We start from the raw sequence: 24,072 nt of genomic DNA on the forward strand, positions 1-24,072 counted from the left end.
CATATGTCTTATAATAAGTTATCAGGGAGAATTCCATCTACCACTCAACTTCAGTCCTTTGAACCTTCAAGGTACACCGAAAACGCAGGACTATGTGGACCTCCCCTAACCGATTAGATAGATGACGAACCTGTGGAAGTTCGATCGGTGATGGTGGGAGGCGGCGGCGATCTGTGGCGGCGTGAGGAGAAGTGGAGTCGTCTGGGGGAGCGTGTCTGGAAGCGTAGATGTGAAGAAGATCTGATGATTTGTGAAGAGGTTAGATATTTGCTTTTTTTAAGCTAATAAAAGCTCCTTTCAGATTTTCTTTAAAAAAAACAAACGGTCTTTGAGCCCTTATGTCTGCCCGCCTGCAGACATAAGCTCCTTGAAGACATGTTAAGCAAAAACAAACGGCCCCTAAGTGTGTAGGAAATATAAAAAAAGTAAAATAAGTGTTTGTGAGTAAGATAGAGATAAATATATATAGTTGGATGTGAGAGGTTTATGAAAAATAAATTGTTTAGTTAACTTATATAGATGTAGATGGTCTAGATAGAGGTACTAACATGAACAAAGTTGTTAGTTTAGGGGGCTGCTGTATTAAAAGTAGACCTGGCAAACGGGCCGGGTTGGGTCGGGTCGGGTCATGGGACAAAATGGGTTCGGGTCAAAACGGGTGAATTAAAAAAGGGGTTGTTTTGGTTCGGGTCGAAACGAGTTCGGGTCGGAACGGGTTTTGGGTCGGAACGGGTTTTGGGTCGGGTTGGAAATAACTAAAAAAGAAGGCTTGCAAACAGCACAAAATTTGAACATTGAACAGAATATAAGATCTGAGGTATCTCAAATGTAATTGATAAACTGTAAGATCATAATCCAATATACTAACTGTAACTCAACTGCTTAACAATACAATATACACACTACTGCTGTTGGTTTGATGCAAACGCGGATAACACCAAGGCATTCCATTCTTGTTGTAAAGTATAAAGAACAACACAACAAAAATGAGCTACATTTATAACCGGTTCGGGTCAAAACGGTTCGCGTCGAAATGGTATGGGTCGAAACGGTACGGGTCGAAACGGTACGCGTCGAAACAGTACGCGTTGAAACGGTTCGCGTCGAAATGTTACGGGTCGAAACGGTACGGGTTGAAACGGTACGGGTCGAAACGGTACGCGTCGAAACGGTACGGGTTGAAACGGTACTGGTCGAAACGGTACTGGTCGAAACGGATCACGTCGAAACGGCACGCGTCGAAACGGCTCTCGTCGAAACGGCACGCGTCGAAACGGCTCGCGTCGAAGCGGCTCGCGTCGAAACGGTACGGGTCGAAACGGATCGGGTCGAAACGGCTCGCGACGGCTCGCTTCGAAACCTGTCTCGGCCCGAAACTCAATTCGAACTGATGCCGTTCCGATCCAAAACCCGTTTCGTGCCATAACCCGTCTCGTGCGGATACTTGTGCCGGCTCGAAACCCATTTTAATCTGAAACCTGCCCCGTTTCTTTAAGACTACCCACATCGAGCCATTTTTTAATGTTGTCAACCCGCTTTGGCCCGAAAATAACAAGATGAAATTTCAAGTGACCCATTGTGACCCATTTAGTTAAAATATCTTACCCAAACCAACCTATATAATTTTAAAAGCAACCCAAACTGACCCACTTGAAAGGCTTTGGGTCAAGATTGCCCCTTCTAATTAAAACTAAATTGCTCCTAAACTAAAAGAAAAAACAACTCAATTAGTGACTAGGAGTACAAGAAATAGATGATTGGCATTCCAACGTAGAAAATTAAAAAGGATGGACGAAAACCGAACTTTGGCTCAAATCTCGGGGACCAACTATGAAACTTACTATTATAAAACCCCACTTATCAATCATTTTGTTTCTTTTCAATTATATAAAACCCCACTAATCCTCCTTTTGTTTCTTTTTAATTATAATTGTTTCTTTTCAATACTAATCAATCATTTGGTTTCCGTTTACACTTACCAGTACATTCTCAACCAAATATTTTGAAGAAAGAAGATCGCAAGCAAAAGAGAGGTATTTTCTTCATCAATTAGCTTTAATTATGTGTGAATTTATTTCTTTCTTGTCTTGATTCTGTTCTTCATCAATTCCATGCTACATCATGTGTTTCTTTTCTGTTTTTTAATTTTATTAATAATCGGGGAATTACATATATTTCAAAATCTAGCTTTATATATACCTAACCAATCTTAAATTACCCGTATCCCTTTCACTATAGAAAAATGGGCTTTTGCGAACGCATTTAAGATCGCAAAACGATTGCAATTGCCCTGTTGCGACCGGTTTGTAACCATAAGTGCGGTTGGAACTAAGCCCCTTCGTGTGTCGTACTACTACTATTATTATTGTTATTGTTATTATTGTTATTGTTATTGTTATTATTGTTATTATTGTTATTATTGTTATTATTGTTATTATTATTATTATTATTATTATTATTATTATTATTATTATTATTATTATTATTATTATTATTATTATTATTATTATTATTATTATTATTATCTGCTTGTTGATCTTTGATTATGGTTCTTTGATGTTTAGTGTGATTATAGTTTATTGTGTTTGTTGAAAAAGATATGAACGATCAAAAAGCTTTGATCTTGATTAAATCAAGGTTGAAATTAAGGGTATAAAAAACAGAGTGTATTTGTAGAGAGAGAAAGTTGAGAGCGCGGGTAGAGAGAATATTTTCATGTACTTTACTTCTATTTTCTTGTTTTCCTTTAATTTAGAGTTAATTACTGTTTTCGTCCCTGAGTTTTTTCAAAAATAACAGTTTCAGTCCATTAGTTTAAAAATTGCGATTTCAGTCTATTAGTTTCATTTTCGTAACCATTTCAGTCCACTAACTTAACTCCATCCATTTATTTTGTTAAATTTGAGTTAACTAACTAATTCAGGGACGGTTTGCGTCAGTTTTAGAAACACAAGGACTTAAGTGTAAACTCGAAAACATTAAAACAAAAAAATAGTAAATTCCAAAAAAACAAAAAAATTCCAAAAAAACCAAATAAATTCCAAAAAATTCTAAAAAATAATAAAAATTCTAAAAAATCATAAAAATTCTAAAAAATACAAAAATTCCGTTTCGGCGCGAAGTGTTTCGAACCCGAACCGTTTCGACGCGAACCGTTTCGAACCGTACCGTTTCGACCCGAACCGTTTCTAGCTGAACCGTCCGTACCGTTTCGAACGGAACCGTTTCGAGCTGAACCGTTTCGACGCGAACCGTTTCGACCCGTACCGTTTCGAGCCGAACCGTTTCGACCCGTACCGTTTCGAAGCCGAACCGTTTCAAGCCGAACCGTTTCGAACCGAACCGTTTCGACCCGTACCGTTTCGAAGCCGAACCGTTTCAAGCCGTACCGTTTCGAACCGTGCCGTTTCGAACTGAACCGTTTCGAGCTGAACCGTTTCGAACCGAACCGTGACGTATCGAACCGAACCGTTTCGAACCGGACCGTTTCAAGCTGTACCGTTTCGACGCGAACCGTGCCGTATCGAACCGAAACGGTTCGGCTTCGAAACGGTACGGCTTCGAAACGGTTCGGGTCGAAACGGTACGGTTCGATACGGTTCAGCTCGAAACGGTTCGGCTCGAAACGGTTCGGCTCGAAACGGTTCAGCTCGAAACGGAACGGTTCGGTTCGAAACGGTACGGTTTGAAACGGTTCGGCTTCGAAACGGTACGGGTCGAAACGGTTCGGTTCGAAACGGTTCGGCTCGAAACGGTTCGGCTTCGAAACGGTACGGGTCGAAACGATTCGGCTCGAAACGATTCGGCTCGAAACGGTACGGGTCGAAACGGTTCGCGTCGAAACGGTTCAGCTCGAAACGGTTCGGGCCGAAACGATACGGACGGTTCAGCTCGAAACGGTTCGGGTTCGAAACAGTTTGCGCCGAAACGGATTTTTTGGATTTTTTAGAATTTTTTAGAATTTTTATGATTTTTTAGAATTTTTATTATTTTTTAGAATTTTTTGGAATTTGTTTGGTTTTTTGGAATTTTTTTGATTTTTTGGAATTTACTATTTTTTTTGTTTTAATGTTTTAGAGTTTACACTTAAGACCCTGTGTTTCTAAAACTGACGCAAACCGTCCCTGAATTAGTTAGTTAACTCAAAGTTAACAAAATAAATGGATAGAGTTAAGTTAGTGGACTGAAATGGTTACGAAAATGAAACTAATGGACTGAAATTGCAATTTTTAAACTAATGGACTGAAACTGTTATTTTTGACAAAACTTAGGGACGAAAACAGTAATTAACTCTTTAATTTATTAAAAGAGGGGAAAAACTATTATGCCCTCACATGAGTTGGCACATGCATGGAGTTAAAAAAAAACTTACCTGTGTTAAGCTATAAGGACACTGTTTGTTATCATGTGCAAACGTAAAAGAGAGCCGGTGTAATTTTAGAAGTTCAAGGACAATATCTGATAAAACATTAAAACATAAAGGAGGAAAAATGCAATTTGCTCTTTAAAATAAGACATTCAAATTAGAAAAACGAACCAACTTCTTTTATGTATAATCTCGCTTCCTCCTCCTGAATCTGACATTGTTTCTTTGGTTTTCTTCTAAAACCCAAAACTCTAATGTAGCGTTCGTTTCATGGAATGGAATGGAATTAGAAAGTTTTTCTTTGTAAAATTGATCTTGGTTGGGGGAGGGAGGAATTTGAAATCCCATGAATTTCTTTAATCAATGAAATTTGTGACTATTTCAACATTCCTTAGAAATCTTTCACTATGATGTGGTTTTGGTTTTTTCTTCCAACCCATAGTTAAAACTAGTATATTGTATTGAATTCACATTAAGATCATGTACATAACTGTATGATTGCGTTCTTATTTATTTTATTTAGTATGACAATATTCTAATTAAATAAAGGTTGCAAGTAAGATTTCATTTTCGATTATTGAAGACCTTAAATCACTTGATAATTGACTTTCTTATTTGTGTGTTCTTGCAATATTTAACTTTTGAAGTTGAAACTAGACTAACCTTGTTTTTGTTGATATGTTTGCGTGCTTTGTTGGTCTCGATCAGGAAAATGGAGCAGATTTTATATGACCAAGTCGTTGCTCCTGTTGTGAAATTTATGGCAAGTCATATCACGAAACACCTAGGATATGTGTTTTGCTCTACAAAATATGTTACGGGCATGAAAGATAAATTGAAAGATTTGGTGGATACAAGCACTGAAGTTATAGAGCACAAGAACAGAAACGAAACAAATGAGAAAGAGATACCTGCTCGTGTAGAGGCTTGGTTGGGAGACGTTGAGAAGGTCAAGGATCAAGTCCAAAGCATCCCAAATGATGACATTGGATGTTTGCACATGAAAAATAGGTATCGAGTGGGAAGAAACGCTTCTAAGGCTACTATGAGGATCCAAGAACTGATTTCAAAATATTCTGAGTTTACTTGGACCGATGCCCCATTGCCTACTGGAAGAGCCACATCCTCCACCACTTCTACACCGTTATCATCGTCACCGGGTGGAGATGACTTCAAGTCCAGAGACGTGCCGTTCAACGATGCATTGAAGCTCCTTCAACAAAACGACAACAAGAGTCAAGTGATAGCCTTGTGTGGAATGGGTGGTGTAGGAAAAACCACCATGATGGAACAACTTAAAAAAGTTGCAGAAGACAAGAAGATGTTTGATTTCTTTGTGAAAGTTACCCTTGGGAGAAATCCTAACATGCTTTCAATTCAGAATGAAATAGCCGTATGCATAGGAGGCGAAGGTTTACGTGAAGAAACTGTAACAGCAAGGGCAGATAGTCTCCGTAGAAAATTTGAAAAAAAGTTAGAAGAGGATAAAGCAAAGATTCTAGTTATATTAGATGATGTGTGGGGGAAGGTTGAAATCAAGGATATTGGACTAACAAGTCCTTTGCCAAAAGGCGTCAAGTTGTTGTTGACATCACGAGATTCAAATATTTGCACACAAATTGCGGCTGATGCTTTTACCCTTCTTCAAGTAGTCAGAGTCAATGTGTTGTCAGACGCGGAAGCACAAAATTTCCTTTCTAAATATACTGGAGTTTGTATAGAACATGATCAAGATCGGTTTCAAATAGGATGTGATATTGTCAAAAAATGTGGTAATTTGCCACTTGCCATCAAGCTCATTGGCACAACCCTTAAATCTCAAGAAAATTATGTGTGGAGGGATACACTTAACCGTCTAAAGAATCATGATCTTGATGATAACGTGCAAGAAATTATCAGAATAAGCTACGAGTATGTAAAAAAAGATGAGGATAAAGAGATTTTTCTACATTGTGGCTTGTTCCCCGAGGACTCTGATATTCAAATAGAGGATCTGGTTAGACATGGATGGGGCCTAAAGTTGTTTAAAAATGTTTCCACTTTGAGAGAGGCTCGAGACAGGACAAATACATGTGTGCGCAATCTCGTAAACGCTAATTTGTTGATGGACAGTGAACGGCTTGGATGTGTTAAAATGCACGATCTTGTGCTTGCTTTTGTCTTAGAAAGAGTTTCCAAAGGTGATTTGAACTGGATTGTAAACCATGGCGATGTATCCACGTGGAGTAGAGACGAAATGAATAAATCTTGCAAAAGAATTTCATTAACATGCATGGGTATGTCGGAGTTTCCGCGAGACTTCAAGTACCCAGACCTCTCTTTTATACAACTTATGGACGGGGATCAGTCGCTCAAGTTTCCGGAAGATTTTTATGCAAGTATGGAAAATCTCAAAGTCATTGCATTTTATAAAATGCAATATCCACCGCTTCCGACATCTCTTCAATTTTCGATCAACCTTAAATCCCTTTGTCTCCATAGATGCGAATTGACGTCTGATTGGTCTTACATTGGAGATTGTAGGTCCCTGTTTCGCGGAGGATTACGAACCTAAACCTTGTTATACAAACCTACTAGCGAGTGCGGAATCCAAGCTAGTAGGCAAACCGGGATGAGACAAGTATAAACACAACCACACAAAGATTCACCGATTAACACTAGTCGTATTAATGCAAATGAAGGTTTCGGTTACAAGCACAATGTTTACAAATCTAACATGTAAACTCTCAAGTGTGTGTGTGTGTGAGTTCCGACAGAAAGCTCTCAACACTCTCTATCTCTCGGTGCAAAATGGCAGAACTTCAGAACTGACTCACACATACACTGCATGGGTATATATACCCATACACAGCAGGTCTGCTCGAAGGATCCGAAAGATGGTCCGAAGGATCATCTTTCGAATACAATGCTCTCGAAGGATAAGCAGGGACCTCGAAAGATCATCTTTCGAGGTCTAATCATTCGAAGCATATCTTTCGAGCACCTCGAAGGATCAACATTATCCTTCGAGGTTATCCTTCGAGCCAGACAACTTTCAACAACTCTACTTACTGTTGACTGAGTCAAACCAGGAGGACGGTTGACTTGGTCAACTTACATGACTTACAAGGACATCGTTTACATCGTGACCGAATACAGACAAAGTACAGACACAAGTGCACCAACAAACTCCCCCTTGGCTGTAGCTTTGTCTTTGTCTTCCAATAAATGTAGACTCGTCTTGGACTTCGACGGTCTTTGGTCTTCGAGTTCTCAAAACTCTGACGTCCTTACAAGTCTTCAATGTCGGAGAATCTTCAAAGTCTTCACGTCTTGAAAGTAGGAAGTGTATCAACAAACTACCCGTATCATGTAGGAAGTGTGTTGACAAACTCCCCCTTAACATAAGCTCCCCCTTGAGTTATGCTCGTGAAAAGACTTTATCTTTATGAAGTGAGATCCTTGTGGTGTTGATGATGGCCAACGGCAACTCGATCATCTTCATCAGTTGAGTGCCTTCACGTCATGTCTTCATTCCAATGCTTGTCATCGACCATGTTCTCCTAGCCTTTAGAATCTGCACATGCAAGAAATCTAAACGCATAATGAGAACAACTGCTTGGAATATAGTATAAACAAATGACACACGAATGACCATGTCACAATCAAACACCGTCCGACAGTTTGAAAGTTTAATAAATTTATCAATTTTAAATTCTAACTTTCAAAATCTGCAAATTTTTGACCGTTTATGAAGATTTAGTCAGTTCGGTTTTCAGTCAGGTTTCAGGTAACGAAGACTTGAGCTCCAACATCGTACGATCGAAAATAAGGTAAAAAGAAAATCTTTTTGGCTTTTATAAGGTTTATATTAAAACACTCCTAAAATCTTTTTGGTATTTTTGAAAGTAAAAGACAACAATTTAAAATCCTTTGAGTGTTATCAAACGACATCACCGCTAATGTCGTGCTGATATGCACCAAACGACGAAACTGTTTAAAAGAAAAACAATAAAAGTTAAGCAGTAAATAAATGAATATATACAAACATTCTTTTTGCGAGTTTCGAGGGTAAGAGAATCATATCAGTGTACGGTCATGCCAAAACACTCTTGTTGTTCAGTTAGTTAATATTAAGATAAGCATCCTATAACAATTATCGGTATTGTTGTCCACTTAAGCTCAACTTATCAGATGTAATCATGTTTAGAGGATACGTTAAGGTATGATTTATACTTACCGACCGGTGTTCATCCACATCACGACACATTCCCGTATCAAGGTATGCACGAGAGTTCATCTTACCGGTGAGTATACCGATTATCATCTGTTTGACCGTATAAATTGTGAGATACTCACTTATTTTGAATTGAAAACAAGCCCTATGTGATATAATCACTTATTGATGAGGAACTTGACTTTCATATGCATGAGGGCACAGGAGCAAGTCCGTGAACAGGTCAGTACTTCCGTACAGCAGAGAGACGAACTTGACTCCCGGATAAATGTGATATTTTATCACTTATTTGATATGGACATGTGATTGTTTATCACTTATTGAGGTCGAATGCAGTATGAAATATGTACACGTATGTATAGTATCATGGAAGATCTAGACTTGCGTCCCCGTTATTTTTCGGTAAAAGATACAACCATGATACCCAGATGATAAGCAGCATAAAGACCGAATATCTCAGAACCTCGGCAATCTATCAAACGAAATTTCGGTACTAAGACCATATGCCAATGAATGGTTCCCACCTGATCTTTAGTCGATTAAGATTTATATCACCCTGCACACTTTAAAATGATTGTGAGCCTACCGATACATCTTATATAGAGCTGCTTATCGTTTTTCATTTAAGGTTTAAAGAGGTTTGGATAGACCACTGATGTACTATCATTTTCTCTTTTGCTCTCCAGGAAACTCATTTTTGGTTTTTCTATTGTTTTTGTGTTTTTGAAATTTTTCGATGTTTTTGGATTTTCAGATTTTTGAATTTACTCCCCCTAAAATCAATAAACTAAGAGAAATTTAAAACACAAAGGTATTTACAAAAATGATTTTCCGATGTTGGTTTACTCTTGCTTGACCTTAATGCCGTTTACCAATAATAAAAAGTCAAATCTTGATTTGTCAAAAGCTTTGGTAAATAAGTCGGCACGTTGGTCATCGGTGTGGACCTTAACAACATCGATTAGCCTTTTCTCAAAGCAATCACGTATGAAGTGATATTTGATTTCGATGTGTTTGGTCTTTGAATGCTGCACAGGATTTCTAGTGATATCTAAAGCAGCAGAATTATCAACGTAAATAGGAGTAGTTAGGAATTCAAAACCGTAGTCCCGCATTTGTTGTTGGATCCAAAGAACTTGGGAGCAACAACTTGAGGCAGCAATGTATTCAGCTTCGCATGTTGATGTAGCTACACACGTCTGCTTCTTGCACTGCCATGTGACTAGGCGATTTCCTAAAAACTGACATCCAGCCGTTGTGGATTTACCGTCGATTTTGCATCCGCCAAAATCAGAATCACTGAAAGCTACCAATTCAAAGTTATTATCCCTAGGGTACCACAGACCGGTGTCAGGGTACGCCTTCAAATAACGAAAAATCCTTTTAACAGCAGCAAGATGTGAGGCCTTCGGATTAACTTGATATCTGGCAAGCAGGCATGTTGGGTACATTATGTCTGGCCTTGACGCTGTGAGGTACATAAGAGATCCGATCATAGCGCGATAGATTGAAGGACTAACAGCTTCTCCCTTCAAATCTGGAGTAATTCCGTGATTAGTTGGCAATGGGGTACCAATGGGCGTTGCATCAGACATCTGGAACCGGCTCAAGATGTCACCAACATATTTAGTCTGATGGATGAATATCCCAGACTCCGTTTGTTGTACTTGTAGGCCCAAGAAGAAAGTCATTTCCCCCATAGCACTCATCTCGAATTTATCCTGCATAATGCGCTCGAATTCCCTACACAAGACATCATTAGTAGAACCAAAAATAATGTCATCAACGTATACCTGTACCAGAAGAAGATCTCCATCTTGTTCTTTGATGAAAAGAGTACAGTCGATAAGACCTCTACGAAAACCGTTCTCTAGCAGATAGTGTGATAAGGTTGCATACCAAGCTCGTGGTGCTTGATGAAGACCATAAAGAGCTTTGTTGAGCAACCAAACCCGATCGGGATGGATAGGATCTTCAAAACCTGGAGGCTGTTCGACGTACACCTCTTCTTCAACCACACCGTGTAAAAATGCACTTTTCACGTCCATTTGATAAACCTTGAATCCTTTGAAAGACGCATAGGCTAAAAAGATTCGAATTGCTTCGAGACGTGCAACTGGTGCATAGACTTCGTTGTAGTCGATCCCTTCAATCTGACGAAAACCTTGAACGACTAAACGAGCTTTGTTTCGGATAACAACTCCGCGGTCATCCTTTTTGCATTTGAAAACCCAACGGGTACCAATCTTCTTATATCCAGCAGGTTTCTCTACGAGTTTCCAGACACCCAGCTTCTGGAATTGTTGCAGTTCTTCCTGCATTGCTTCAACCCAAGCATTATCTTTCAAGGCTTCTTTCCACGTTCTTGGTTCTTCTTGTGAGACATAACACGCGAAGGACCAGTCGTTTTGTTGCCCGGATTCTCGAATAGCTGCATACAAGCCTGCATTGTTGTTGTTTCGCAACATGTTTCTTGTTTGAACGCCACTTTGCACATTTCCAATGATGTTTTGTTGAGGATGGGTATTATGAATCCTTGTTTCTGGATTATCTGGAACTGGAACATTTATACCCAGGTTATTGAGATTAAGATCAACAACCAATTCAAGGCCCGGAATTGACGAAGAAGATGATGCAGTAGTCTCAGCTGTTCTATGTGTATCCACTGGAGGAGTACCCTCTGAAGTACCATGAACTGCTGTTGTAGGAGCTTCTTGATCTGCATCTAGAAATTCATCATCCTCTGAAGATTCGTTCAATTCGTTGGCATCATGAAAATCCTCATTGTTGAGAGTATTATTGTTCACCGAGGAAGATGGTTCTTGATTAACAAGAATTGGACGAACCACCGGTGAAACTGTTGCATTGTCACTCTCGAAAAACATCCTAGCCGCAGCATTTTCTTCGGCGGCTTCAACATTGATCGAATTGAAAAAGTCATCGTACTCAAACATCCAAGGTTGACCCGGATTTTTAACCGGCAAGGTGTGCCTTTGTACTCTGACCTCAGACCATTCCTCGACCCTTTTAGTCTCTAGATTCCAGACTCGTAAGTTAGGGGTGGCATACCCAAGAAAGTATCCATCAATTGCTCTTGCCCCAAACTTTCCATTAGGATCGATGATTGTGCATGGAGCTCCAAACGGTTCGAGATAAGACAAATCTGGTTTCCGTTTTTGAAGAAGCTCAAAGCAGGTCTTGTTGTGTCTTTTGACTGTAAGGACTCTGTTCAACGTATAGCATGCAGAGGCCACAGCTTCAGTCCAGAATGGAATGGGTAGCTGCGACTCTACCAACATTGTCCTAGCAGTCTCGATCAATGTGCGGTTCTTACGTTCAGCGACACCATTCTGTTGAGGAGTATAAGCTGCACTAAACTCATGAAGAATACCCTTTGAAGTGCAGAACTCCGCCATGGAATGATTCTTAAATTCAGTACCATTGTCGCTACGTATCCGCCTAACCTTCAACTTATACAAATTCTCAATCTGAATGATCAAGTTTTTGATAATGCCAAAGGTTTCACTCTTGTGTGCCATGAACGCAACCCAAGAAAATCGTGAATAATCATCAGTAACCACGAGGCAGTATTGATCACCCCGAATACTCTTGTGCTTGACAGGACCGAACAAATCCATGTGCAAACGTTCAAGAGGAACTGCCACTGTGTTGATCTTCTTTGTAGGGTGCTTCTTCTTTGTTTGCTTTCCTTTCTGGCACGAAACACAGATGTCTTGAAGATGGAAATTTTTGAGGGGAACACCATTCACCAATTCATTTGAAACCAAATGATTCATTTTTCGTAAATGAATGTGACCCATTCGTCTGTGCCAAGAGATAGTGTCTTTTTCTGTGGCTTTGGAAACGAAACATGTTGCTTGTGCAGACGTAGTGATAGCCTGGCTCATGTCAAGGACGTACAAATCATTTATCCTTGGAGCCGACAAGAGAATCCATTCTTTTGGAATTTTGAAGCCGGGTTTCAGCACATAACATCCATTAGCATCAAAGTGTACTGAAAATTTCTTGTCACAGATTTGAGAAACACTAAGAAGATTGTGATCAAGTTGTTGCACAAAATTGATCTTGTCAAAGCTGACAATCCCGTTAGATATCATTCCTTCACCCGTAATGTATCCACCTTTATCTCCAGCAAAAGCAACATAACCTCCTCTAATAGATTTAACGTCGTAGAGAAGCTTCATGTCGCCCGTCATGTGCCTGGATGCCCCACTATCAACAATCCAGTGACTACTGATAGTTCCTCCTGAAGCACCCTGCACATGAACTCAAATGAATTAGTTGGAGATGGGGACCCAAGCCATTGTGGTCTTGGGTCTTCCATTTTCATCAATGACAATCACTTCTTGTCTTTGATGGTTGGTGAATTGTGATGGTCCCCCTGATTCAACAACCGTTTTTGGTTTCCAAGTCTGTTTGGTTTCACCAGTGTTTTTCTTTAAAATTTTAACTTCTTGATGATTTGAAGTTTTAGAATTTTCTGGTTTTACAACAACAGATTGTTTTTGAACCACATCGGTTTTAATCGCTTTTTCCACCTTTTTGACCTGTTGCCGTTTCTGTTTCTTTTCCCTTTCTTTTACAAGGCGGGGATCTTGTTTTGTGGAAACAGTTGGCTTACGGTCAGTTTTGCCACGGGGATCATCAACCTTTCCTTTTTGTTTATGAAGATATGGGCAGTTTCTAATAATGTGCCCAATGGTTCCACACTCAAAACATGATCTTCGTTCTACAAACCCCGAAGAATCATGTGATCGTCTAGCCGATGATGTTGAACTTTGTGAACCCGAGGTACTAGGTTTTGAACTACTTGGTTCATTTCTTTTCTCGACAAAAGCTTTCTTGACAAAATCTAAGTTAGATTGATTTTCAAACTTTTCAATTTTGTCTGTTCCCGTCGATTTCACAAAGTTAACATTCTTCTTCTTCTTTTGATTCGGCTTCTTTTGCACTGGAGCCGGTGCTTTACCTTTGGGTTTGGTGTGATTTTGCTGTGTTGGCACTGTTGGCAATTTCTTGTTGCCAAATTGCTTTCGAACTTCATCCTTTGGGATTGGAGGACACTGTGTGACTGTAACTTTAGGTCCTGCCTTTCCCAAGAACTTACTCGTCGAATTCTCAAAGACTTTGCAGATTAAGGATTGATTAACATTCTTAATAGGAAAATCTTTGTCTGAGTAAATTTTATCATCACCAACTAGAGTGTACAGCAAATTCACACTCTCCGGCTCTCCTGCAGATGAGGACTCAGTTGCAACAGTCTTAGCGGGTTTGACAGGGGGATCACATAGAATGTGATTCTCAATAGGTATGTCCTCATTTTTGACTACCGCATCAGACTTTGCTGGGACAGTATCATCAGATTCATCATCAGACGAATCAGCATCCTCAATCACAACTGGAGGATCTTGATTCTGTTCAGCACTTACAAATGTATCTGCTGACACATCTGAATCTGAGGATACTTCCTTTTGGTATCCGAGTCCTGCAGCAAACTCCTTAACATCTAGAGGCACAGAAGGTTCAAAGAAAACTCTGTCCTCTTCATCAGGCATGGCATCATAATTATGTCTCACTGGTGGTGGACATTTCTTGTAGCCTATGCATGTGACATCTCTCTTTTCCTTCTGAACGTCAATGATGTGATCTAACACATAGCTAGAACTCAAATAACTGTCTAGCTTGAGTTGGATCGCATCACTTTCGGTTTTCACACAAGCCATTTCTTTTTGCATATTCTCAAGGCGAGATATATACAAGTTAATATCCGTCTGTTTTCTTGAAACCATTTTTGTCAATTCAGTTTTATCTTTCTTTAATGTTTCAATCATTGACTTAAATTCTTTTTCATGGTTTTCATGAAACATGTTGGCTTCTGTGCATTTTGAGAGATCCACAGTCAATTTCTGATTGTGGAAAAAGGTCACATCATATTTTTCTTGCAAAGCGTCATGCTTACTTTGCAAGTCACTCAAACTTTCATTCACAGTAGTATGTTTGTCTTGCAAGTCAAACAAACTAGCTTGTAAAGCATCATGTTTGCCTTGCAACTCAGACATACTTTTCTCCATTTCAGCATATCTAGCATGTAACCTAGCACATTCATCACAATTAGCAGCAGTGGGTTCATCGACACATACCTGACTTGATGAACCGTCGACATTAGCCATAAAGGCTGAATGGAGAGAAGACGAAGTATAAGCAGCTTGATCCACCAGAATAGATCTTCTTTGAGTTTCTGCTGCAGCTTCCTCCAAGAGTTCATCAATATCTGCATCGATTGCTGCATTCGATGTCTCACCCACATAATCATCTCCAGAATTGGATGATTCTTCATCAGCACTCCTGCTATAACCAGAAGAGTCTTCATCTTCAGACGATTCACCACCACTGGCAGAAGATTCTCTACCACTGGTGTGAACTAGCTCCTTCACAATCTGAGCAAAACATGCTGTTTCATCAGGAGCATCACCACCCAACTGGATTGACCAGTCACAACCTTCATCCACCTGAACTGCAAGTGCTCGGTTGGTTTGGTTATTTGCAGGCACCAATGAACGCTCAGTGTTTCTGTTCTGATTCTGCTGGTTGCCTCGGTTTCTGAAGGGATTTTGATTCCCGTGCTGTGCTGGCTTTGTACATTCCCTTTTAAAATGGCCCCGTTCACCACAGTTGAAGCATTTAACAGCCTGCTTATCGAACCCATACTTGGTGTCTCGCTTACTTTCCAAGCTGGTTCTGCCAGTACTTTCCATCCAATCCTTTGCTCTTCTCACTGCACTCGCAAAGGCCCACTTGATGTCCATCAAGTCCATCTCTTCCTTATCAATCTGCCTGTAATCTTCTTGTGTCAGATTAATGTTTCCAATCTGACCCTCTATCAGCCCACAGTACGCGCTCACTACAGTGTTAAGCAGCTCCATGTGTTCCTTAGCTACTTCTACACTGATTTTAGAAAAACTTGAAGTGTCAAGCTGTACTGTATTTGACTTTGATTGTTGACCTGCAGCAGATGATGTTCCTCCATAACACGCATATTGTGGTTGTTGAGCAGGAGGAGGAGGAGGTGGTTGTATTGGATTTCCATACAGATCTGTGGTTGGAGGCGGCTTTACAGGAACTTGCACTGGATTGCCATACATATCCGTGCTTGTGACAAACGCCGTTTGAAGTGGAGCATGTGAACCGGCTTTTGCAGATGAAGAATTGGAGGTGCCATAATACATCTCTGGATTCTGTGGCACTGCAACTCTCTTTGCCTTCAACGTTTCTTCCTGATCCTTGTTCTCCAGAAGCTGCACGAAATCGTTGATATTTGTAGTTTTCAACGTTCCGTTGTACTTCAAGATTTCCAGGAAGTTATTCCATTGAGGAGGCAATGCATCGGCAAACTTCTTTACCACCTCTGTTGGAGTCGTTGTGACTTCAAAGTTGGTCAGCTCAGTAAGTAGATGATAGAAGCGGCTTGTCATATCTCCCAAGGACTCCTTATCCATACATGTGAAGCCATCGAATTCTTTCTTCAGTAGATCTCGTCGTAGTTGACGTGTGGCTTCATTACCTACTCCTCTTGTCTTCAATGCATCCCACAGCTTCTTCGTAGTCTTGAAACTGACGAACTGATGATAAATATCCTTGCTCAGTGCTTGAGTGAGAATAGCGTATGCTTTCTTTTCTAAGTCATACGTCTTCTTTTGATCCTCAGGAAGATCGGCAAATGTAGCTGTCGAAGAAGCAGCAACCTCGATAGTTTGATCGAATTCCGTAGTGAATCGCAACCACAACTCTGTATTTTGACCAAGAATGTATGTATGGAAACGATCAACCCATCCCGGATATTCATTAAGATGCATCAACTTTGGAGGCCTGTTCAAACTTCCGGTTTCACTTTCGCTAAGTAGAAGACTTTGAATACTCGGAGTTTGATTTGAAACAAACGCCCATTGACCAGCTGGAGTGGCATTTGTTTGTGAGGATGTAGATACCGGAGATTCGGCCCATGAAGGAGATTGACTGCTATTCATGTATTTTCCACTGTCTGGAGCCGGACTTCCCCACCAACTCGGATTCATGATAGATAAGCAAAATAAATGCTAAGTAAGAATGATCCGAAAGATACACAACCGAAAGATCCTGGTCGAAAGATCTGAAATCACAGAAAGTTGTTAACAATAAACAGATCACAATCGAAAGATATAATCTTGTTCGAAGGATCAACAGTACTCGAAGGATTACTGTTGACTCTCGAACAATGATCTCGAAAGACTCAAGAACACGAAGGATTCCCTTTTGAAAGATCCTTATCTTTCGTGTTAAATCCTTATCTTTCGATCAACAGATCTCGAAAGATTCACCAATACGAAGGATCCTAATCTTTCGGACACTAGTCTTTCGAAAAGATTCCTCTGTCGAAGGATATGTTTCAGACTTCGAAGGATGGGTCGAAGGATATAAATCTTTCGAGCCCTCCTTGATCGAAAGATATCGAAGGATGATCTTTCGATGTCGAAAGATATCTTTCGAGAGGCTCTGACACAACTGACTTTGATGTGATAGGTTGGTGAAAAGGTGATGGGTTGGTGTACCAACTTTCGGCAGAATGGATGGTTCTGCAACAACTTTTCACCAAACTTTTTGACTTTCAAAAATTTTACCAAAATAGGCAAACCATATCCTCAAGTCCAGTTCACCGGAATGATAACCGGAATATGGCCGGAAAAATCAAAGTTTCACAAACACGATTTTTATGTTACCCAAACCGACCCTGAACACTCCCGATAGGTTTAGAACACGTTTTTACTCAATGAAAATGCAAGAAATCAAGTAAAAACAGGTGCAAAACCAAGTGTTTCAACACACCAAAACTTGTAAAAACCCGGTTTTAAACAAGGTAAAGAGCGAGGCTCTGATACCACTTGTAGGTCCCTGTTTCGCGGAGGATTACGAACCTAAACCTTGTTATACAAACCTACTAGCGAGTGCGGAATCCAAGCTAGTAGGCAAACCGGGATGAGACAAGTATAAACACAACCACACAAAGATTCACCGATTAACACTAGTCGTATTAATGCAAATGAAGGTTTCGGTTACAAGCACAATGTTTACAAATCTAACATGTAAACTCTCAAGTGTGTGTGTGTGTGAGTTCCGACAGAAAGCTCTCAACACTCTCTATCTCTCGGTGCAAAATGGCAGAACTTCAGAACTGACTCACACATACACTGCATGGGTATATATACCCATACACAGCAGGTCTGCTCGAAGGATCCGAAAGATGGTCCGAAGGATCATCTTTCGAATACAATGCTCTCGAAGGATAAGCAGGGACCTCGAAAGATCATCTTTCGAGGTCTAATCATTCGAAGCATATCTTTCGAGCACCTCGAAGGATCAACATTATCCTTCGAGGTTATCCTTCGAGCCAGACAACTTTCAACAACTCTACTTACTGTTGACTGAGTCAAACCAGGAGGACGGTTGACTTGGTCAACTTACATGACTTACAAGGACATCGTTTACATCGTGACCGAATACAGACAAAGTACAGACACAAGTGCACCAACAGAGATCTTGTGAATTTGGAGGTGCTCAGTCTTGCTTGTTGTGGCATCCGCAAGTTACCATCTACGATAGGGAATCTAAGAAAGCTAAAGTTACTAGATCTGACAGAATGTGCCGACCTTCATATTGATGATGGCGTCTTTATAAATTTAGTCAAACTTGAAGAGCTTTATATGAGAGGTGATTATAAGAAAGGAATCTGCTTCACGGATGCTAATTTGGAAGAGTTAAAGATGCTTTCATGCCAACTTTGTGCATTAGAGGTCAATTTCTATGATATGTGGAAACAATAATTTCATTCAAAACTACATTACAGCTGTTCCTTTGGGACGATGAGCACAGAAGCGACCTTGTGGACTACAAAATTGATGAGTTGGTCAAGAAATCAGAGAGTCTATGTTTAAGAATGAAGCATATGAGTCATCTTGAAGATTTTGTTCCAGTCAATCCTTCTGATCAAAGCTTTTTTTTGTATCTAAGAGACTTTGAGGTTGATGATTGTGATAAGTTGAAATACCTCTTCCCAATACATGTGACACGTGGTTTGAGGAAACTTGAGCGCCTCACAATTTGGTCATGCTATGATTTGGAAGCAGTGGTGCATGATTACAATGGCGAGATAAATGGTAAAGGCGAGATGATCATTTTTGAGGAGCTAAAGTATTTATGTTTAGGTTGCTTACCAAAGCTTGTACGTTTGTTCCCGGTTGACAGTGTGGTTGAGCTACCGCAACTGGTTGAACTGAAAGTTAATGAACTTCCCAGAATCACTAGCATTTATCCTGACAATAAAAATACTTCTGCATTGCAACAAGCACTCTTTAACAGTCAGGTAGCTGATTACACATAATTGATTTGTACGTATATGTCAATTGGTTTAGTTATTTTTTTGGCTTAATGTAATGTAATGTATTGTTTGGGTGGAGCTATTTTTGCAGGTTAGAACTTCCGAGTTGAAAAAGGTAGTTATTAAAAGTATGAAGAATCTGGAGCGGATATGGCCGAGTAGTAGTGAGGAGGAATTTGATAATATTCCCATGTTAAGAGACATTGAGGTGGAAACGTGTCATAAGCTTGAGAATCTATTTCCAACCAATCCAATGCGATTATTGAAACATCTAGAACAAATAACAATTTCAAAGTGTTATTCCGTTCGAGAGATATTCAACATAGACTTGGAATGTTTTGGTGAAGTTGAACAAGTTATCAACATCAGCTTGCGTTACATTTGTGTACGTCGTTTTAATGAAGAAGAGTGTCACGTGTGGAGTATAAAAGGTGGTGAAAGAAACTCAAGTTTTCATGACTTTGATACAACGGGATGGGTGAGAAAAGAGAATGTACGATATGAGACCAGATACGAAAAAACTTCGCACCAACCGAGTCCAAATTCGATTCGGTTAAGAAGAGGAAGAGGTACGTACGGCATTAAAACATTTCACGTCTTAGGTTGTTTAAAGTTAGATAAGTATTTTTATCCCCAAACTCGTGTTTCTAATACTATTTTTAATTTTGAGAAAATAAAATCCAACGATTTTCTAATAGCTTCTAAAACTTTTCGTTAACAATTACTTAAATCCTATATACATTTATTAGTTACAAATATACTAGGTTAGAACCCGTGTAATACACGAGTTGAATAAATGTAATTTTATATACCAAATAATAAAACAATATATCTTTTAAAATCTCGTTTATTACATGGATTAAATAAATATAATTTTTAGGGTTATTGGATTTTAATAATCCTATGTTTTACCAGTTGGCTAATAATAATCTCAACTTTAAAAATTCTCTCCAATAATCCCAACTTGTAAAACTTTGGCCGCCATTTGATCCTTTTCAAACATAGGTGCACTTAAATCAAATAAGGAGTGTCTAGATGTAATTGAATCTATTGAGTAGACCAAATTCTTATATGTTTGAAAAGGATCAATGGCGACAAAAGTTTTACAAGTTGGGATTATTGGAAGGAATTTTTAAAGTTGGGATTATTACGTCTTTTGTTTAATAAAATAAATAAATCATTTATATATCTTAATTTATATTTATTATACGTCTTTTGTTAATTTCAAGATAAATAATTTTGAAATCTAATTTCAAAATATTATATTATCTCCAATACGAATTGTTTAAGTTTATATTAAATTTAATTTTATAATTATCTTTTAATTAATATTAATTATATATAATTAAGTTGGAGAGAGTGGAAAAAAACTAAAAATTAGATGGCTCCAATTAATGATATGTGTCCCCTCATTGATTTCTTTTATTATATATATATATATATATATATATATATATATATATATATATATATATATATATATATATATGAGAAGGAACCGTTAGGAACCACCCTTTATTGCGAGAACCGCAAGAACCAGTGTGAACACAACTAAAAATACCTAAAAAATCTAAAAAACACACAAAAATTTCTTTTTAATATTTTTTTATATAAATCTCTACTTTTCGTTAATTAAAAATTAAAAAAAAAGTGGATACTAAAAGTAGCGATTTTTATTAAAAATTATTAAACATTTTTTTGTGTGTTTTTTTAAATTTTTAAATATTTTTTTTAGGTTTTTTGGGAGTTTAGCTTTTTGGTTTAGTTTTTAGCAGTTAGCATTTAGCTTGGGGTGGGGGATGGGGTTGTTAGGTTTTTCGGAGGTGTTTTTGGGGTGGGGGGGGGGGTAGGGATGAGCAATTGGTATAAAATACCGTCCTGATCCCGATCCCATCCCATCCGGATCCGGATCCCATCCCGATCCGGAAATCCCGATCCCGAATTTTTTCGGTATCGGTACGGTACGGTATCGGTAAAATACCGAATTTTACCCTCAAAATACTGATACCATACCGTACCGACATATTTCGGTATCGGTACCAAGTTTACACAAAATTTGAGATCGGGACGGTATCGGTACACATTGGTTCTCGCAATAAAGGTGGTTTTCGCATGAACCCTACCCTATATATATATATATATATATATATATATATATATATGTATGTATGTATGTATGTGTGTGTGTGTGTGTGAGCTAGAGAGAGAGATCACATCAGAACTAATTAATGTTTGCCTAAGAATGACTTTTAGGACTCTAAAACCAACTCAAACGAACTCTGATTCAACTCATTTCAGCGCCGTAGCGACGTTGGAACTTACTCGTTGAACCTTACGATCTTAGATTTTATAGTTTAGCTTTAATGAGTTCCAACACTATTGTAATGAATCATCAAAATTCGTTTGAGCCAGTTTCGGAGTGTATGAAAATCGTTCTTTACGTTCTTATGCAAAAAAAATAGTTCTTAGCGTCTGTGAACATATCAGTTCGTCTGCTTTTTTGTTTTTTTTAAATAAAGGGGTGGCGGAGCAGCTTGTTGCCTGTCTACCTTCTGTTTTGATGTAACTTAAAAAATCCATCTAACTCAACTAAAAATCAAAGTGATTTTGATGCATGCTTGATAAATTAGAGTCTACAACATCATCTCATCATAAGGTATGTCAAAAATCTAGTATATGTTGAAGTAGTGATTTCTTGATAAACCATATGATGTGCAGTTGAAGTAGGGATTGTTGAAATTGTGATAAAATTTGTAGTGCCCACATGATTTGAGGCAAATCCTTGATGAATAATGGTAGAGAAAATGTTATGATTAAGTATTAGGGTAATATACTACGTATATGTAAGTGGGTTTTTTGTAGATATGTTGAACACATGAATTGTGGTAGTAAAATTGATGCATTTGATGTTAATATTGTGAGCTCTAGATATCAATTATACTAGTCATATTGACTTAATAAGGTGTGAAAAACATGGGTAATTGTTGAAGTGAAAACTTAATAAACTTGGTGTAAAAATCCATGTCCATAAGGTGTTTGATATAATGCCTAAGTGAATGTGAGTTGTTGAAAGGTGTGGAAGAATCATAACATGAGCCTTCTAATTGAATACTTTCAAGTTTATGAATCATAAATTGTACTATGAGTTCTAAATGATAAATCGGATTGAACTCTATAGGCAATTTGGGTGAAGTATTGAGTGGTCAAGCCGGGGCGGACACGCGCTTGAAAGGAAAACTTTAAGGTACGTGGCTTTACGCTTCATTGTGTTTTTGTTAAATTGTGTGTTATTTGTGTGTGACTGAATAATGGTAATTACTCATCAAGTTTGGTTTGTTTAAAGTGATGGATTTCACATGAAACAACCAAACGGATCAAAATAAGGAATGTTGATGAGTTTGGTTTGTTTAAAGTGATGGAATTCACATGAAACAACCAAATGGATCAAAGAACGAATTAATAATAAGTTTGGTTTGTTCCAAGTGATGGATTTCACACGAACAAACAAACAGGTCAAAATGAAGTTGTAACGCATACCGAAATGAGTGTGAGAGTAATGACGTCGGCATAAACCCGATTGAAGGGTTAAATTTACGAAGGCATGCGTAAACCGGGTAACGTGAACGCGAACAATAAATCAATGGACTCGGATAATGGGTCATAATCGGAAGATTGTGAATTCTTGAAAAGAATTCGGACTAATTAAGTTCGACCATTAAAAGGTTGAAGGGTCGAATAAGAGTAAACGCAAACCGGGCAACAGATGCGTGAAATGCAAATTTAATAACCCGGGTAATGGGGTAAAGTCGTAAAAATGATGTTCTTGCAAAAAAAGATGTAAATTTCATAAGCTCGATTGCTCAAACATGCAAAAGGGTCAAATAAATAAACATCTAAATTTAGAACTGATAGCGTAAAACATAAAGTTTTAAACCCAAGTTATGGGTTTATAAGTTAAGAACGTTGGCAAATGTTTTTTGGTCACGTAGAAACAATTTTTGTGTGAGACGGATAAGTAATCGGGAAATTATAGACATGTTTGTAAAAAAGGGACAAGAATGGAAATGCTGCAGCTGGGCTGTGCCATAGGCTACCACTCCCAGCCGTAACCTACGACTGGGGATGGCTAGAAACAACATAAAACAGGTGCGGTAAGTTACGGCATACATGCCGTAGCTTACAACGGGTCTTCTCACCATCTTTTTATTTGTTTGTTTTGGTAAACTTGGGTTATGAAACTATGTTTAAGCATCATATAACTAACGTATGAGATGATATTTGATATATAGGTGATCGCTATGATGTTACGGATGAAGATCAAGCATAACGAAGAATCGAACAGAACCGAAGATCAAGCTTCCGCTTTTTGTTTAGTTATTTTACGAACCGAACAATGTTAACGTGTTGAAGTGTTTTAAATACTTATGAAGTTTTTATCAAACTTGAAATATGTATGGACGTTTATTTGCGTTACATGTATATAAATGCAATACTTTTATATAAATTTTTAGTTATTTAAGTCCGGGTCTTACAAGTTGGTAATCAGAGTTCATGGTTAAAGATTAAATATGTTCGGTTCAAGGCTTTATCAACACATCCTATAAGAATTAACTATGTAATAAGTTTCAATTGAAAATGCTAGAAAAGAAAACGATTTAAAGTGTATGGGAGGGGTGTATTCACTACTAGAAAATAGGTCTAATGCAACTTTTTAGAAGCAACCTTTTCTTAATGAGTTACATTTGACTCTAATGCAACTTTGTTGAAGATAAAGTTGCATTAGAACATTCAATGCAATATTTTTCATAAAAAGTTGCGAAATATTAATGAATTTGCAACCTTTTTTCTTGAAAGGTTGCACATTTTAATGAAATTTGCAACTTTTGTTAAAAAAGTTAAATTTATGAAAATTTAAATGTAATTTTTATTTTAAAATGTTGAATTGTAAAAGTTAAATAAACTCTTGTTTTGCCACTGAGGCTTTGGCCTAGTGGTAGAGGGAAAACTCCTCTAGGTTTAGATAGGAAGAGGTCATAGGTATAAGTAAAAAAATTTACCTAG

At 38.4% G+C, this 24,072-nt stretch overlaps 2 protein-coding genes across 2 annotated transcripts; both read left to right on the plus strand.

The window, feature by feature from the left end:
* Positions 1-1,960: 1,960 nt before the first annotated feature.
* LOC110927186 (probable disease resistance protein At4g27220) lies at positions 1,961-18,457 on the plus strand. The gene is made up of 3 exons (XM_022170806.2): positions 1,961-2,033; positions 5,075-6,885; positions 18,237-18,457. The coding sequence occupies exons 2-3, from the start codon at positions 5,079-5,081 to the stop codon at positions 18,455-18,457; spliced, it is 2,028 nt and encodes a 675-aa protein (XP_022026498.2). The 5' UTR covers positions 1,961-2,033; positions 5,075-5,078.
* LOC110927187 lies at positions 17,666-23,530 on the plus strand. The gene is made up of 4 exons (XM_022170807.2): positions 17,666-18,996; positions 19,103-19,580; positions 22,190-22,255; positions 23,301-23,530. Exons 1-3 carry the CDS (start codon positions 18,571-18,573, stop codon positions 22,252-22,254), a joined length of 969 nt encoding a protein of 322 aa, XP_022026499.1. The 5' UTR covers positions 17,666-18,570; the 3' UTR covers position 22,255; positions 23,301-23,530.
* The last annotated feature ends 542 nt before the right edge of the window (positions 23,531-24,072 follow it).

The sequence above is a fragment of the Helianthus annuus genome, chromosome 2, assembly GCF_002127325.2.
Source record: "Helianthus annuus cultivar XRQ/B chromosome 2, HanXRQr2.0-SUNRISE, whole genome shotgun sequence".
In the NCBI taxonomy this organism is placed as follows: domain Eukaryota; kingdom Viridiplantae; phylum Streptophyta; class Magnoliopsida; order Asterales; family Asteraceae; genus Helianthus; species Helianthus annuus.

Coding starts and splice junctions, on each gene's coding strand:
- LOC110927186 (XM_022170806.2), top strand. CDS start 5,079: ATGGAGCAGATTTTATATGACCAAGTCGTTGCTCCTGTTGTGAAATTT. Junction 6,886..18,236: donor TTGGTCTTACATTGGAGATT/GTAGGTCCCTGT, acceptor CATCTACGATAG/GGAATCTAAGAAAGCTAAAG.
- LOC110927187 (XM_022170807.2), top strand. CDS start 18,571: ATGAAGCATATGAGTCATCTTGAAGATTTTGTTCCAGTCAATCCTTCT. Junction 18,997..19,102: donor AAGCACTCTTTAACAGTCAG/GTAGCTGATTAC, acceptor CTATTTTTGCAG/GTTAGAACTTCCGAGTTGAA. Junction 19,581..22,189: donor TCGGTTAAGAAGAGGAAGAG/GTACGTACGGCA, acceptor TGAACTCTATAG/GCAATTTGGGTGAAGTATTG.